At 46.0% G+C, this 16,320-nt stretch overlaps 6 protein-coding genes across 6 annotated transcripts; 3 read left to right on the top strand and 3 right to left on the bottom strand.

Annotated features, from left to right (window-relative positions):
• Positions 1-1,752: 1,752 nt before the first annotated feature.
• FPOAC1_005469 (uncharacterized protein) lies at positions 1,753-3,357 on the top strand (the record flags this gene model as incomplete). Its single annotated transcript, XM_044849996.1, has 4 exons — positions 1,753-2,063; positions 2,128-2,238; positions 2,293-2,455; positions 2,533-3,357. The coding sequence occupies 4 exons, from the start codon at positions 1,753-1,755 to the stop codon at positions 3,355-3,357; spliced, it is 1,410 nt and encodes a 469-aa protein (XP_044708706.1).
• A 176-nt stretch (positions 3,358-3,533) lies between these two features.
• On the bottom strand, positions 3,534-4,087 carry FPOAC1_005468 (uncharacterized protein; the record flags this gene model as incomplete). Its single annotated transcript, XM_044849995.1, has 2 exons — positions 3,534-3,602; positions 3,662-4,087. 2 exons carry the CDS (start codon positions 4,085-4,087, stop codon positions 3,534-3,536), a joined length of 495 nt encoding a protein of 164 aa, XP_044708705.1.
• Positions 4,088-4,492: 405 nt separating this feature from the next.
• On the bottom strand, positions 4,493-6,666 carry FPOAC1_005467 (uncharacterized protein; the record flags this gene model as incomplete). The annotated part of the gene is made up of 4 exons (XM_044849994.1): positions 4,493-5,339; positions 5,387-5,983; positions 6,036-6,319; positions 6,370-6,666. 4 exons carry the CDS (start codon positions 6,664-6,666, stop codon positions 4,493-4,495), a joined length of 2,025 nt encoding a protein of 674 aa, XP_044708704.1.
• A 3,827-nt stretch (positions 6,667-10,493) lies between these two features.
• Positions 10,494-11,468, top strand: FPOAC1_005466 (uncharacterized protein; the record flags this gene model as incomplete). Its single annotated transcript, XM_044849993.1, has 4 exons — positions 10,494-11,116; positions 11,168-11,238; positions 11,289-11,355; positions 11,411-11,468. 4 exons carry the CDS (start codon positions 10,494-10,496, stop codon positions 11,466-11,468), a joined length of 819 nt encoding a protein of 272 aa, XP_044708703.1.
• A 1,445-nt stretch (positions 11,469-12,913) lies between these two features.
• FPOAC1_005465 (uncharacterized protein) lies at positions 12,914-13,984 on the bottom strand (the record flags this gene model as incomplete). The annotated part of the gene is made up of 2 exons (XM_044849992.1): positions 12,914-13,533; positions 13,582-13,984. 2 exons carry the CDS (start codon positions 13,982-13,984, stop codon positions 12,914-12,916), a joined length of 1,023 nt encoding a protein of 340 aa, XP_044708702.1.
• A 657-nt stretch (positions 13,985-14,641) lies between these two features.
• FPOAC1_005464 (uncharacterized protein) lies at positions 14,642-16,198 on the top strand (the record flags this gene model as incomplete). The annotated part of the gene is made up of 2 exons (XM_044849991.1): positions 14,642-14,785; positions 14,864-16,198. The coding sequence occupies 2 exons, from the start codon at positions 14,642-14,644 to the stop codon at positions 16,196-16,198; spliced, it is 1,479 nt and encodes a 492-aa protein (XP_044708701.1).
• Between the last annotated feature and the right edge of the window lie 122 nt (positions 16,199-16,320).

The raw sequence follows: 16,320 nt of genomic DNA, 5'->3' as shown, positions 1-16,320 counted from the left end.
TGTCTTGCATGTCGTCATATCTTGCCGAGACTGACTATTGTAACCATGTTGGGAAGCTCCCCAAAACTGGCCAATGTTTAAGCTGTCTTGGCCACTTGGCTATGCTGCGGGGTTCAATTGCTACCATATTTACCTGCCTGATAGGGTTTGGTTGACAGAGATACTTGCGTAACTGTTTGCTCCGGTGATGATATGGATAAGCTTGCTGGTTTAGCTTGTCATGGACTGTCATCAAGCTTAAACATACTCCCGCTTGTTTCCCGTCTTTGCAAGGATTGTCAAATGTAGGGCAATAATGGTGACATAGAGACCGGCTTGTTTGCGTCTTTTTTTCTACTCGCTTCGCAGTAACATCGAAATAGTCTATAATCACAGAATTATACTCATAAAGTTCCGTCAAGTAGTTTATAGAGTTGAGTTGTTCGTTGAAGCTCTGAAAAGTCATGTATGAAATAAAGTATGAGCTAGTGGACTAGCTTGCTGTTAGACTTCTGATCCGATAGAGACACCAAATCGGACAAGAGAATCAGTCAAGCTCGTAATTAACAAAAATAAAATACCATATTCCGCGAGTCAGGATATCCATTTATTTTGTAACTGTCGCTCCGATTTTCTTCGGAAATACTACTGTGACAGCGTGGGTCTTGACCGCTGCTTCCGAACAATGAGTGTTATAGTCGGAAGTTGGATTGATCCTTGTGTCAAGATGGCCATTTGAGTCGGGTTAACAAGTCGCACACTTTTCGAAAGACACACTTCTAAAACTGCAACAATATGTTCGAAGAAAATTAGGTTGTTCATTGTAACAACGCACAGGGCCATCATTTCCCACATTACCAAACCATGCAGGCTGGGATGGGATGACCATGAGAAAGAGAGGGAAAACTAACTGAGCATCAATTTTGTGTGATATTAAAAATTACATCGCATAGGTACATCAGACTTCATACAGAAACGGCAATAGATATCGACTTAAAAATGAAGATTTCGACTATGATCGGATTCCATGCTCAGCGTTTACTGAAACAGACAGGAGTCTGCACCTGGTCGATTTTTGGAAGCACTCGCTTCAAAATGGACAAGTCAAGACTGCCAAAGGCCAGAATTCGACCTTAGAAGGGCTGTGAAAAAGGTCAAAAGAGAAGTGTCGCTATTTTTGGATCACGAGGCAGAATTGGGGGATGGAAAGTTTTCCTACTGGCTTAAGATGATGTGTTGGTTGTGGATTTTCTCAAATGTGTTGGTTCAAAACCAACAAAACTTCCAAAACCACCTTTTCCAATAACAGTTTCTGTATTTTAGAAGAAAACCACTTCAATCAATAAAACATGATTTTTATTGATTGCAATTTGTCTAGCATGTACACTATTCATATAAGTGATGGTATCCTGAAATGGCTGATATTCCCTGAGACTCCCCAAGGCAATCATCAATAGACGGCTTATTTGGAGGCCTGCCGATCAGTGAACTGGCCTTGATCAGGGCCACTTTACACTGCATAAGGACCATCATGCAAGGCAAACGAAGAAGTTGAACAAAATGTCTTCGCCATGGAGACCTCTGCTGAAGGAACTTGGGTTAGTTCTTCCATTTACTATTTATATCAGACTCCCCTTCTTTTTAAGGTATGCCTTTTTTGCCTTGGTCTCGACATAAAAACACGCGATATCACCACTTTGACCTTCTGGATTCCCTACACTGATATTGGTTCAGCTCTTTTAAAAACAAATCCTTTATTTTCGTAACAGTACCATGAGAAAAAGTCAAATAAAACATATCCCGTCGATTGTGGCTCTCCGAGCCAAACTGGGTGTCGGGACACCAGGCAATAAGGAAAGCAGAGCATTTCGCAGAGTAGTCAAGGAGTTCCATCAAGACTACAAGGCTGAGGACGGCACTCCAGGGACTGAATATGTAGACTGGCGGAATTCGTCTCATCGCCAAGCTCTCCAAAAAATGACAGATGAGTTCCTGGAGGCGCGCGGTTGGGGACAACTATTTTGGCCGGACACTGCAGGCCCAGGGTCTGTCAAAAAGCTAAAATGGTCAGAGAATCGTTCTGAGTAAGTCGCATCTTCTTCATAATCACCCAAAGTTGAAATATCGCCTCTGTTAACTCCTGGTCAGTATTAAGAAACATATATGCCGATTATTCTTTCGCCATAACCAGCAAATCCGATGGAAGGGACCCAGCTCTGACCCAACAAAAAGAATGTCATCTCGAACATTCAACCAAGGGTAATACTATCAATTGATAAAAAGTAGCTGTTTATCTAATCTACGTTGATTCAGATCGACTAGGACGACCAAGACAACCACGGCTCAGGTTCAAGGTGTTACTATGAGAGATGGGATAGAATCTCAACACCAAAGTGGCTCGGATACGGACGCCGATGTTTTTGCTACCCCAAATCCGTATGACGTTCCCTCAAGCCCCATAAGCCCCAACGATCAGGTGTGTTGCCCCCGTAGAGTCTTTATTCTGGATACTAAGCATTGCGACTTGTAAGTATACATAACTGACAGTAGCAGGTTTCCCTGATCAGCCACCGTACTAGCGCAACCTCCCATGAGCCTCAACAAGATTCCAACTCTGCATTAGGCCTTGCAGACGAAATTCGGGGTTCAAGCTCTGGACCATTAGCCCCTGTCGCTCAGATGAGTGAGCATACTGTCGAACGCGGTTTCCCTTTTGGCACATTAGACCGTGCAGAGCAGGAGGACTCACCTCGCCCGAATTCTCCATTTTTCGATGATGAAGAAGAAACAGAATCCCGCCGAAGTCCAGATCTTGGAATTCCTCGGCCTCGAAAGACCTTCTCATCAAGCAATACCGAACCGTTTCGGCAGAACTCAAGACCAAGGTCGAGTTCTACTGAGACGGCTCGCATGTCGACTGAAGACAGATACCTATCAGGAGAGGTTGGGGAACCCATCATGGCCATGCCGCCGCCGCCTCCACCACGACCATCACTCCAAGCTAGAAATACCCAACGAAGAGTGAACATAAAGTACGAAGTCGAAAGATCCCCTGGGAACTTACGTAAATGGGATCATCGCGGATCTTTCACCCATATGTCGATGGAAGAATTCCTAGATATTCACGACTTTCACGACATTGACTCGGTCCAGTTCATACTGAAACGTCGTGGCATGAGCTGGGATGATGTGGTGTCCAGAGGCAACGAAGATGGCTTCAAGGACATGAAAGCCAGGCTCAAGGAACGAATCAAAGAAGACCTGGCAGATATTGGTTTGAGTCAAGAGGTTGTTCTTTATAGCATCGTCATTATCCCTGTTCGGATGACTTTTGAAACTGACGACGACTTCATTCGGTCGCAGACTATTGCATTGTGATAAGGATATCCTGATTTGAAGCCGGCACTGGTATTGTCTTTACACTATTACAACACTACATTCCTTGTTGAGTTATATAATCATGTTTCGTCTTTCTTTCCCAGCTTTATCGCTGCCTAGCCATATCTCAGATCATACCCACACTATGACATTTCAAGTTTATGTTCCAAAAACGTTCAAATTTCGCCGTCCTGTACCAATCGCCTGATGGTATCAATCGAACCATGAACGGCTGCCTTTGCCATCTTTTATGTACTTGTTAGCTCCTCGTTTTTGTAGACTATTCTTCACGCACAGGACGTACCGTTGAATACTTCTGCCTTTGTTCCTTAATCTTCTCACTCTCTGCCTCCAGCTCCGGGTGTCGCCATTCAAAAGCATAAGTCATGAGTAAGTTGCCATGCTCATCAACACTGACAATGTTGAAGATCTTACTCCCGTCTGGCTGATGAAAGTCGACACGAGTTGGGGCAAATTCATAGACTATCTCCTTCACAACAGCATCGGCATCGCCGCGTGCATCCTTGTCGAAGGTGACTTGGCGCGTCACCTTTGTTCCTGTTTCGGTCTCTTCTTCGTTGATAACTTCGCAGTCCAGAATGGGCGCAACGAATTCGTGTGCTTTGCGGACTTTGCGCTGGAGGCCCTTCCATACCTGGGCTTCTGTCAGGACAGGAGAGGCGCTTGTTGGGTTAACAGGGGCGCTGTATGCAATGTTGATGACAACCATTTTGAGGCACTTTTTTTTCTTTGTTAAACAATGATCACCTTCTGTCAGGATCAAGGTAACTTCTCGATGCGTTGCTAGGAAATAGCGCGGATGTTTTATGGACTGTTCGGATGTCCGAGCCTACGCCATTATTACAAATCACAACTCCACTTGTTTTGTCTTCCGATCATGAACTAAGGATTCTTGCTAACGCTAATAAATAGACCTCGGGGTGTCAGAAGAATTGGCCGCATGAAGCATAAGGGATGAAATTAGTAGGTCAGCTTATGCTCTTTAGACTATAGCTCTTAGGTTGTTTATTTTTGTAGCCTAAGCCCCAGGAAGCCAACTTTTCTGCTACCCAGTAGATAGACTATTCGCCAACGTCATACAAGTGTGCTGAATGAATAACAACCACCGTGGTATCTACTGCTTATCAAAATCATCAATCTTCTCCTCTTTCACAGATCGTCCCTGAATCTCTTCAGTGTCGTGTTTTCCCCCCATTCCAAACATGCCCTTTGTGACGCGAACAAGACTCTTTCTACCCTCCCAGAGAGGGAACAAACCGACAGCTATCGAACTGCAAAACAGCCAGATGATACCCACGGTGACCCATCCAGTGAAAAAGGGCTTGGAAAAGACATAGGATGTTCCGTACATGGGCATTGGCCAAAGAACTAGGAATGCCACTGTCATACAGACCGTCATTATCTTGGCAATCTTGGAAGCCCTGTTCAACTTGGCCATGTCCTCCTCGGGCGCCACAGCAAAGCTGGTGACCACAGCTGTCTCTGAATCACCATTGGAGTCGCTGACATCATCTCCCTGCTTGATAGCTGCCATGGAAGCCCAATCATAGTTATCGGGGCCAAAGCCGAAAGTCAATACAGGTACAAAGATCAAAGGACTCAAAAGCGCTACGACGTTTCCTGCGAGCATGGGGGTATTGGAGCCTAAGTTATCGACGCTTAGAACACCGTCAAACTCCCTGGAGCAAGTGACAGTCCAAGCGATGAGGGCGCAAATAAGACCGAGAACGGGGGAAACAGCGGCGGCGATCCAGTTCTGGCGCTTCCACAGAAGAGTCAGAGTAGCTGGGATAACAGCAGCCGAGATCATGACACCCATCCAGACATACAGCCAGCCCATGCTGATACCAATATAGTGAAGACCGACACTGAAACTTGCCATGATAATACCGTACATCACGACTGTTGTGTGCGACATGGCGATGAGTCGTTTTCCAGAGGCCTGGGGGTTGATGTACGTTCTGACGATGTTAGATCAAGACGCGATATCAAAGACAGTAAAACTCACTGGTAAATGTCGTAAGTGAAGATGGAAGAGACAGCAATAAGCTGAGCTGATGCAGCAGAGGTGACAGCCATGAAAATCATGATCAAGGTGCAAATAGCACCGGATTTTCCCAGCAGAGCAACAGCAGCGTACGGCAGAACAAGGCCGGCTGAGACATCTGCAGGGTCCATACGATTAGGGTAGGAAGGAAATGATGGACTTGTCTCTAGAGCCAAGGCGCTGAGGCCCATAGTAGTCGCACAGAGCCAGGGAATGGCGAACCAAGACAAACCGCCGATGATATATCCCGGGAGTGCAGAGACTGGATGAGCCGCGATAGCCTTGTTGTAATATCCGTTGTCTAAGAAAACAGTTGCGAAATTCCCCACTATGTTAATGACGAAGAATGTGATGCCCTCGCGAGATCTCATTGTGAGGTATGATCCTTCGGCGTTCCCTTCGACGGGGTGGGCTGCGGCGGCTTTGGTGAGGGCGTCGTAGACTTCACCAGGCGATCCCAACTCACTGCCAGTTGCATAAGCAGTAAGAGCAAAGATCAGAATAATAACAAGAATAATGACAGTATGTACATAGTCAGTCAAGAAAGTGGCCTTGATACTATCGCATGTGTTAGAATTTCCTAATGCGGGATGTTGGAAGCCGGACCCACCCTCCGAACATGGTGTACAAGACAACACCAACAGGCAGCAAAAAACAAGCAGCAGCAGTGTGCATGCCGGTAAGAGATGTGACGACAGCAGAACCGCCAGTGAGAAGCATGGCAGTAACGAGAATGTTGGTGAAGAGACCGAAGCAGATGTATACGCAGTGGGTAACACGGCCATAGCGAGCTCGAATAACCTCCAGGTATGTATGGGCGTTCGGAGATCTCCGTTTTAGCTCAATGGCAATTGTCGCAAAGAGAATGATTTGAACTGTTGCACCAGAAGCATACTAAGTTTCTTGTTAACCGACAGCCCACAATGACTTTGAGTATAACCTACCCAGAATGGACCCGAGACACCATAACGGTAAGCGACACCAGATGATTGGAGCAGAGTAGCAGCCCATGTCCAGCTTGATACAACAGCTGAAGCAACAAGACCAGACTTGACACTTCGTCCGGCCGTGTTGAACATTTCCGAAGTCTGCTTCTCATGGTTGTACTTTTTCAAAACATAAGTAGTAAAGATCATGCCGAGGGCAAATAGAAAGCCCAGCCCAACTACGATTCCATAACCGTAAGCTTGACTCAGAGGAGGCTCTACTGTACCGGACGAAGGACCACCACCGCCGGCCATTGTGATGTTTTTGCAGAGCGGTATAAGGCTGGATCAATTTTATGAGTCTATCACGACGACCTTGAGCAGTAATGCTCTTTTGTCTTCCAGATCACCACATTCATATATATATAACTAGGTACTACAGAGTATTCATCTCTGCATCATTTCTGCAACCCTGTGATAGTTAATTCTTTCAATGCCGGCGGGCGTAGATAAGCATCTCGATAAGAATTTCCCCATGGGTTCACCATGATAAGAAAGTCCCCGCCATGGACATGATTGGTCAAGAGCTGCAGCTAACCCCCAGCGTCGGAAGCCTTATCAGTTGAGACTGTGTAGCGAGGGGAGAAGAAAATGCATCTGTGACTGGCCGGCGGCGAAGGGTAATGTACTGCAACAAGATAAGAATTAAATTGATTTTTCGTGTCTCATTATTCATTAATTGACACTGCCGCGGAGATGCGCACCCTCAATTCTCACTAAGCTCTACATGAGATGGATCTCGACCACATCAGATTCAGCCTCCTTCCGCTGTGTATCTCTTTTAAAACATACGATAAGGCAATTGGAAAGTGCTTACATGTGATGGGATATTTAGAAGCACTTGATTTGCTTCTGTGCAAGTCAATTGAATGTTACCCCACGAAGTGCTTGTCGCCTGGGGCCAGGATCTATCGATTGAAAGACGTTGCAACGTTATCAACGGTGATAACCCACGCCAATTGAGGTTGGGTGGGATGAAGATACAGAAATCCGCTTGACTCATTTGTTAATTAAATATAATGGTGTATCTTGTTACATTTTAAATTGCTTACAAGCTCGTTAGTCAAACAGCTCAAGTGTGAAATGAGGCATGTACTTACTGATTGTGAATACTTCCCCGCTTTCTGCCCAACGACTCACATCCTTGTATCATTCATTGCTTTGCCGAACCAGTACTCCGGACCGTATTCATTTAAGCATGCAGGGATCACTTTAGCAGTTGGAAACATTCGGTAATAGTTTATTCAAACTGGAGAATTGAGATAGGTGGTCTAGAGGAAGAAGAACAAGCTTACTGAAACAGATCCATACGAGGAAGGGCCACCACCAAATCACTAGCACCTGGAGTCTAACTCGATATCATTCATTTTAACAAAAGTACCGCGGACAATCCGCCCAATCAGTAGATATCTATGCATTAGAGAACTGACCATAAAACAATAAACCTATTGAAACTTTCTGATGTAACACGATTTATCTTCTGAATCTGCAAATTAAGATGATAATTCTTCCGAGTTTACCCTACAGCGTATGATTTCAAGACAGTGCGACAAATCGGCTTAGTCACGAGATTTTCGATAACGCTCAACTGATAACCGATAAGTAGTGCATCTTGCCGCATTTCTTTATCTTCTCAGCGTCATATCTTATCACGACAGTGTGCACAAGTGACTAACACTATAAGGAGACACTAGATAGTTACGAACCAACCTACGCCCACGAATATAGTCGCAGTCCAGGGGTGAGACTCGTAGAAAGTGGTGACATGAAGAGTTGATGCGGGAGACTGAAGAATAAACAGATTAACTATCGAACACACTATTGAACCAGGTCTCATCTCTATAGGTGAAGCACCAGTATTAACCCAATTGCAGCTCCACTAAGACAACCTGACAACAAGACATCCATGCATGACCTGATAAAGTTTCCATGTGAGTCAAATCCATCATCATGTATACAAGCGTGGACTGACAAAGCAAAAACTACGACTTTGGAGAGTACAACTGTCACCAGCTCAAGTCACCGAGGTCTATACCACCGCCGTTGTTATGGATGATGCTGTCGGCGCTGCCAAACCTCAAGTAGTTTCAAACCCACCGAAATGCATGACGAAGGGCGGTACTTATCAAGTGGGTAGCAGAAAGGTTGGCTGCCCAAGTTTTAGGGTACAGAAATAAATAGTCTAAGGGGTATAGTCTAAGGAGCATAAACTAACCTACTAATTTCGTCTCTTATGCTTCCAGTGCAATTTGTCTGGTACCCTGAGGGTTATCCAGCTGACCATGGTATTAAGGCATGCTCCTGTCAGCCTGTATCGACGTGCCGAACTTACTATCATCGTCACAAATGTTGTTAGTACAAAAACAGTTACAGCGGTACTCTCTTGTCGTTGCATACGAAAGTAACGCGTGCTCACCTGGCTGTAGATCAACACCATCGCCACAACTCCTCTTGCTACAGTTACATCATGGTAGGCAGTTCCTGCAGCTACTACCGACGGTATCTCTACAGTCACTATGTTACCAACCGGAATGGACAGGCTTGCCAATGGCGATTTCGAGACTGGTGACATGACCGGCTGGGAGTCGTATTTAAACTAGTCAACCACTCTCAAGGAACGACCAAATCATAAAGACTATAAACTACAAGAACTACTAAATTTTCCATCAAGCAGGAAGTCCACATTGAAATGACGTACATGTTAGCTGCAGTCAGTTCGGGGTAATCACCATGCCATCTAGAGTCACACTGGAAAGGACTAAAGGTTATAGTCAGACCAGTAATCACTCTTCGATCAAACTTATGCGAAACGTTGGGCACATACATTATACGTGACAATACAAGTCGTGCAAGATTCAATCTATGACATGGGTATTAGTGGCAATTCAATACTTATCATGCTTTCTTGTCATAACGGCGGTTATCGAGCGACATCCACCCATTTAGACTACTCGTTAAAGTTGACAGCCGTCACCAGGATCAGCAACTACTATTGTGAGACACACTCCGTCTACCTGGAATTCCCCTGCGTCAAGACTCTTAGGCTGAACGGTTACGACGCTGAGGCGAATACCCGTTTTCAGTCAAGTTGATAAGCTTGCTGTACACAAGGTTTGCATAGCATTCCTTGTTGGTGGACGTGGTGGGTTTCACAGCCTAAAGCAGCAATGCCAAAAGTGATATTGGACTGTCGTAGATATGTGAATGACATGCTGACAGCCCCCATTGGCACCAATGGCTTTGTTGGAATTTCGTTTCATTTTGTGGAAAGACAAGATATTGATCTGGCTGTGGGAGATAATGTTACAGAATGGGCAAAAACTGGAAATGACATGGCGTTGGAATGCATTACATCCGTGAACGGCTAAGAGTACTATTTACGTAAGGCTGACTACCACAGGATGTCTTGCCCTGGCATCCACATTCTCAAATGGAATGAATCACATCATGCGAAATTGAGAGAGATCTTGTAAGATGCAGTGCCTGGACAGCCGCTGATTGACGACGTGCGCGTGCTGGTTGAGATCAAGGGACTTCAGATACTTGCCACTTCCCCAGTTTAGCCATAATTGGATAGAACAAAGGGTATTGTGCGAAAGCATCCCTTAAGATGGAAGATGCCAATATTGTTGATTGAATGCTTTCGAGGGACCGAACATTCGATAGTTGCAAACAGCTGAGACATTCTACGGAATTTCCACGCAGGCCAGCATACTCTGGATGCGTGAACTTACACCACCAGGAACAGAAAAAGTCAAAAGCCAGAAGATTAAAAACGCCAAAGGTCAAGTCGCTTTGATGCTTGTTCCTGAGTATTTAGGTTTGGGCTTGTCATCTTGAGAAGGGTCCCCAAGGGTCGCCGATCTCACGGAGACTGATCCATCCGCATCTCAACGCCACGCATCGACGTCAGAACGATAACTTAGAATTATAGCACGAATATCGCCGTTGACGGCAAACGTCTATCATTTTACGGATATATAAAGATCAACAGGTCGAGGTGAAGAGGATCGAACCATCACCACCAACGCAACAGAATACCTCCACATCATTAAACAAGACTCTTCAACAAGGAATATAAAATGCTTCTACTTCAATCTTCTTCTGTCGTGTCGCTGTTACTAGCGCTGTCCTCTTTCTCTGGAGTGCTAGCTGCACCAGCTACGGACAAAGTAGCCGACATAGATCTCACTTATGGAAGCGATGGCCTCTTCGGTTTTCGAGATTCTGACGACTCTAAGAAGAGCGTAAAGGCTAAGATCAGTGTCGATAATGACTACAAAATACCTAGTGACCCGCAACCCAACTACCATGTCCTAGCTGCCGACACAAGTTTTATGCAGCTCGGAGTCGACCCAGTCGTCTGCCATGACAAGGGCAACCAGACTGAAGAGGAGGACGATGATGACTCTGACAGCAATGAAAAGCGCAGCGTTTTGCACCAACTTTTCTCCAGAGCCATCACCTCTGACCAGAAGGAGTCCCTTAGTCTCCACAATGCTGCTCGCAAGAAAGTCAAGGTCGCTGAGCTCAAGTGGGACACCAAACTTGAAGCTGATGCCCTGGCTTATGCAAAGAAGATTGCAAAGGCCGGAAAGATGGTTCACTCCGAAGGCAAGACTCGTCCTGGTCAGGGTGAGAATCTTGCGTATGCTTGGTCTAGCGACGGATTCAAGAACCCCATGACTGCAGGAACTAAGACTTGGTAAGCTAATCTTTCAAAATTATACCTTGACATGGCTAATGGATGTCACAGGCTCAACGAAAAGAAGAAGTACAAGGGAGAGAAGATTCCCAAAGGTGATTTCTCTGGTTACGGCCATTACAGTAAGCTTCCTAGCTCACCTGACTCAATTCATCACTAACGAGTACAATAGCCCAATGCGTTTGGGAGAAATCTACCAAGGTCGGTATAGCAGCAGCTAAAGATAAAAAGGGTGCCTGGTAATAGACACACACGTTCTCTTCTATTGTTCTACGCTAATGTATTGTGTCATAGGTATACAGTCGCTCGATACAGCGCTGCTGGTAATGTGGTTGGCCAAAAGCCTTACTAGAATATCATGGCTATTGGCAAAAAGGATGGGTAACTGCCTGGGGCAGTTGCGAGGGGAGTTGGCGATGTTTTCTTGGCCAGCGCTGACCTGATACTTTCTTTCATTCAAGTGCCGTCTGGGATCCAATGGCAGATTTGTATTATTATATGTACCTTACATTCACTTACGCATTATGAGTTTATGGACTAGTCAATCAATTCTTTCATTTGTATCAATCTTCCTCATCCATGAGTGCTGCTTGACTGCGAGGTGAATTTGCGGTCAAGCCATGCACTCATACTGCGGTGGTTTCCACCCACTTCTCGATACCTGCTCTGTACGCTAGGCTCCCCACGATCGCTTATCAGGTTTCATTACGATTTGTACAATCTCGTTCGCAATTCAGTGTGAGCTAGGATGGTTATCTAACAAGGCAGGCGTCTCGTGGATCGCCATTAACGTCGCCGGATTGAGCGGGGAACAAATGACTTGATGTAACAATAGAGCGCATGCATGAGGATCCATCCACTCTCCGAAGTCTCGCCATGAAAAAGCAAATCCGATAAATGTCAGCTCAACAGCAAGACATTAATCCCGGATCTTATATCCTCAAGGGGCATGGGTCACTCTAATGGTCCGAGAACGCGGAGAAGACTTCTAATTTAGCATTACCTGCAGCTTGACACGATGACAGGTTCTTTCTTGCTGGGTTTGCTTTTTGCGTAAGGGATCCCTGCTACTCGGCCCAAGACATCAAACCAACAAGAGTAAACCAACAAGTGAAAGTTCCTGGTTGTTATCAATGATGCTATCGGTCTTTTATTGTCACATTAGAAGTCTGATTTGGAAGGTAATTCGTTAAGCAATGTCGTGCTTTGGTAATTGAGTTGTTTCAAGTCTTTACACCGAGATGAAGATCTCAGTCGGTTAAAACCCTGAAAGAATACGGCAATAATGGCCCTTGCACTTCCGCGACGATCTGGCAACAGCCGAGGCTACAATGCTAAGTACAAGGGAGCAATATGACTGAGCGTAAGCAAGAATTAGCTATTGCGACTGAGTGAGTTTTAGAGTTGATATTTTGAAGTGCGTGCGTTACTACTGTCCCTCATCCCCAAGAGGTAATATCAGCGAATGAAGTCAATATGAACTCGGAAAAAGAGTGTTCCGTGTTATCTTGGGAAAGCCAAGTTCAAGTTCAAGATGACGGAGGATGCATATTCTTCGAGGTTTATTACTGAGTAACCATGCAAGCAAGACCTATGATTTGATAGTTTCGCGGAGAGGCTAGTGGCCAAAGATGTATGAAACTATCCGGTAAATATTCACTTTCACTAACGAATTGGAAGACTGATAACACATAGAATAGCCAGATCTGAAAGAGTGGCGCATATTAGATACATAACAACGGATACGATATCATTGTGTATGTAGTATCTGTCGTTCCCGGCTAGAAAGTATATGTGTTACTCTTCAACTGGCCCAACAGTAACAGGGCGGAAGCCATATTTCTTCTCGTAGTCATCAGCCCATCCAACAAGGTGCCAAGCAGAGAAGCTAATCCAACAGCAAATGACATCCCACCCAACACTGCTTACAGCTGGATGCTCATAGAGAGCTCTCGTGGCATCTCCCAAGGAACTTCCTTCTGGAGTGAGTAAGTAATAAACGCAGATTCCAACAATAATGGCCCTGACACCAGACCGATGACTTGGTGGTGGTTGTTCATCCATCACCACGGGTTCTCGACTACCAATGAGTTTGTTCATGAGTAGAGGCACAAAGGCCAGAACGTGAGGAGCGAGGAGAAGATACATGAATTTGGGGTGATCAAGACTGCTTGGGATGGCGACGGCGCAGCCTACTGTAACTGCTAGGACTGTAAGCCATGATTTGCGTAGTAGTGAGTGGCTCTTGGTTGAGGAGGATGATGATACGGTCCTCTCCTGCTCAAAGGTAATGGTTGACGTATTCGGATCCTCGAAAACAAGAAATGCCAAGAAAGACAAGTTCGCAGCAAAAGAAATAGCTACAATTTGACCCAGGAGCATAAAGATCCAAAGATGGGGGATCCTTCTTTTCGTATCTACGGCAGCATTTAATACCCAGCTCAATAACATGTTTAGTGTCTTACCTTGCCATGCCAGCGTCACGCTCCAATTCGCGCAGAAGGCAAATATCTGCAGCGACCAGAAAACTCTTTGAGGCTGCTCCAGAGTTGATACCCAAGCCTGCTTGAAAAGCTTGGTGTCCCGCAGCCATTCTCCAAGGTGAAGCTCATCGTCAAGCTTGTCAAGACGCGTAGATTCCCATTGCTGATAAGACCATTTGAAGAAACAAAACATGTGGTACCAGGTGGTAGCAAGGCTCAAAGCAGCCAAAGCGCTGAAGACGATGATTGCATAACGACGACGCGATGCAGCTTTTGAAGACACAGCCTGGCGGTAGATGGTACTGATGCTTATTACTGCTAATATCGCGCAAGCCAGAAGGTACCCAGCCAATATAGCAATTGGGCGCGCGTTCGACACGTCCATGATGTTTCGAGTGCGATATAATGCAGTTTAGTTAAAGTTGGAGTCCGTAACTCGGTAGGACCGGATCATGTCAGATTCTCAATTGTCTTTTCTGATTTAGTTCGCGCGGCGTGGTACCTCTTTGAGAGATTTGGTCCGCTGGTGGTGCAAATTCTACGTGGGTCACTTAAGAATGGTTCCAATGAGAGATGGTCGATTACCTGTTTAAGAGAGGACCCTTTCAGCTTGTCTTTTTGCTGAGAATCACAAGCAAATGTTGAATGTATATTGAGATGTTGCTCTGATTCATGTAACAGCGGTTTAGAAACGGGCGTTGAATAGACTTTTCTCAACTGCCGAAACTCTATATAAAAAGCAACACAGCTAAATCTCTTGTACACCGCCGAATGCTCAAGCAAAAAAAGCAAGCAAAAAAGACACAGAGAGAAAAGTACCAGCCTCGGCTCGATTTGTAGGTCTGTGGGTTGTTGAGTAGATCGTGATCTACCCAATGAAATCTGCCCTGTCAAGGTCCCTGAGTGGATTTTTACAGTACTAAGTCAAAGAGTAAAGAAAACTAGGTACCCTTATTAACTGCTCGCTGCAGCCACTTCAATTTGGGTGGTGAGAAAATATTGAGTTCATGCTTGTTCACGATATGAGGCTGGCTTTTATTCAATGGAAGCACAACATTCCACGCCAAACCGTCATAATGACAGCGCAAAGTACCGCTGTGCGATAATTGGCTCGGGCTTAGCAGGCCTAACAAACAGTTACTTGTTGCAGGGCGATGAGCGCTATAATGTAGCCGTGTTTGAACAGGTCAGTTATTCGACTCGACAGGCAATTGAATCCTTTTGAATCCTTCGCTAACATGACGTTTGTTCTTGTATCTTCTAGGCCGACCGTCTCTCCTTCGATTCAGCTTCTATCACCGTCAAAAACGATACCACAAACGATGCCGAACGAATTGATCTACCCATGCGCGCGAGCGCTGGTGGTTACTATCACCACCTGATGCGCATGTACCAACATTTAGAAATACCGCTTCACCCCATCAAATTCCTCTTCGTATTCTCGAAAGCGACCCCGACGTCCGATGGAACTGTCTCGCACAAGGGCAGCGACAACGAGAGCTATTTCATTCATGCATCGAACCTACACCAGACGCCGCCGCCGTGGCCTGGCAATCGTGGCCTGATTGCACACATAACCGAAATTCTATACCTCATTGTGTGCCAATTCTGGTTCACCATCGCATGCTTCCTCGTCGCGCCCCTCGATGCTACCTCCACCTCGACTGGATACAGCGAGTCCCTCTCCGAATACTTCGACCGAATTCGATTACCGAGACGCTATATATCACATTACCTACTTCCGCTGCTGAGCGGTGTGGCTACGTGTACACATCAAGAGATGCTGCAGTTTCCTGCGAGCGACGTCGTGAACTACAAGAAGCTGTCGCACGGGCAGCAGCATTATGCTGTTTGCGGTGGCGTCTCGCAGGTGCAGAGCAGATTGACTAAAGGGCTGCACGACATTAGGCTTAATAGTCGCGTGGTCGAAGCTGTGCCTCAACCCGATGGAACGGTCGTGGTGCGCTGGCAGTCAACCATCGACCCTTCTGGACGCATCCTAGAACAAGTCTTTGATCGCGTCGTACTCTCTGTGTCCCCAGACGTCGCAGGCCGAATCTACAAGCCTTTGCACTCCACATTAGAGAGGTTCCCTACACGCCAGGTTGAAAGTTCCGTATTGAAGCCCGAGCCGTCGGGAATCAGCGTCGTTGAACTTGAAGACACCTGCCAAACGTTCGCTTGCATGCATCATTCTAGAGATCCCTCAGCAGCCCAGACAATGACTCTACGGACCCTGTTCCCCGATATGGGCAGTCCTCGCACCGAGGCACTGCACACCATGCCCAGCGGAGTCGTGGTTAGCACGTGTCCCCTTCGCGAAGCGGCGCAGCCAGATGCAATTAAAAAGGCCAGGTTTACGAGAACCCTTCGTAGTGTGGAGAGCCAGGCCCTTGTTCAAGAGCTGATGGGAGACAACCCGGTCAATAAGAAGCAGGCTGATGATGATCACAAGGCTGGTTGGGTTAATGGACAAGATAATGTCTGGGTTGCTGGGGCGTGGTGTTGGGATGGTCTGGTATTGTTAGAAGGTTGTATCGAAAGTGCGATGCGAATCGCTTCAGACTTTGGAGTAGCAATTCCCTGGGAACAGGTATAATGAGCAATGAGATGAATAAATGACCTAACAACCAATTTATCCAGCATCTTGAGCAAAGCAATGCAATGCGACGGTGACCTTCTGATTTAAGCATAAACAGCGCCTGTAACTCTAAATATGCA

Source organism: Fusarium poae, chromosome 2 (genome assembly GCF_019609905.1).
Source record: "Fusarium poae strain DAOMC 252244 chromosome 2, whole genome shotgun sequence".
Taxonomy (NCBI): Eukaryota; Fungi; Ascomycota; class Sordariomycetes; order Hypocreales; family Nectriaceae; genus Fusarium; species Fusarium poae.
The sequence above is the reverse complement of the archived record's forward strand: the minus strand, read 5'-3'. Positions and strand labels throughout refer to the sequence as shown.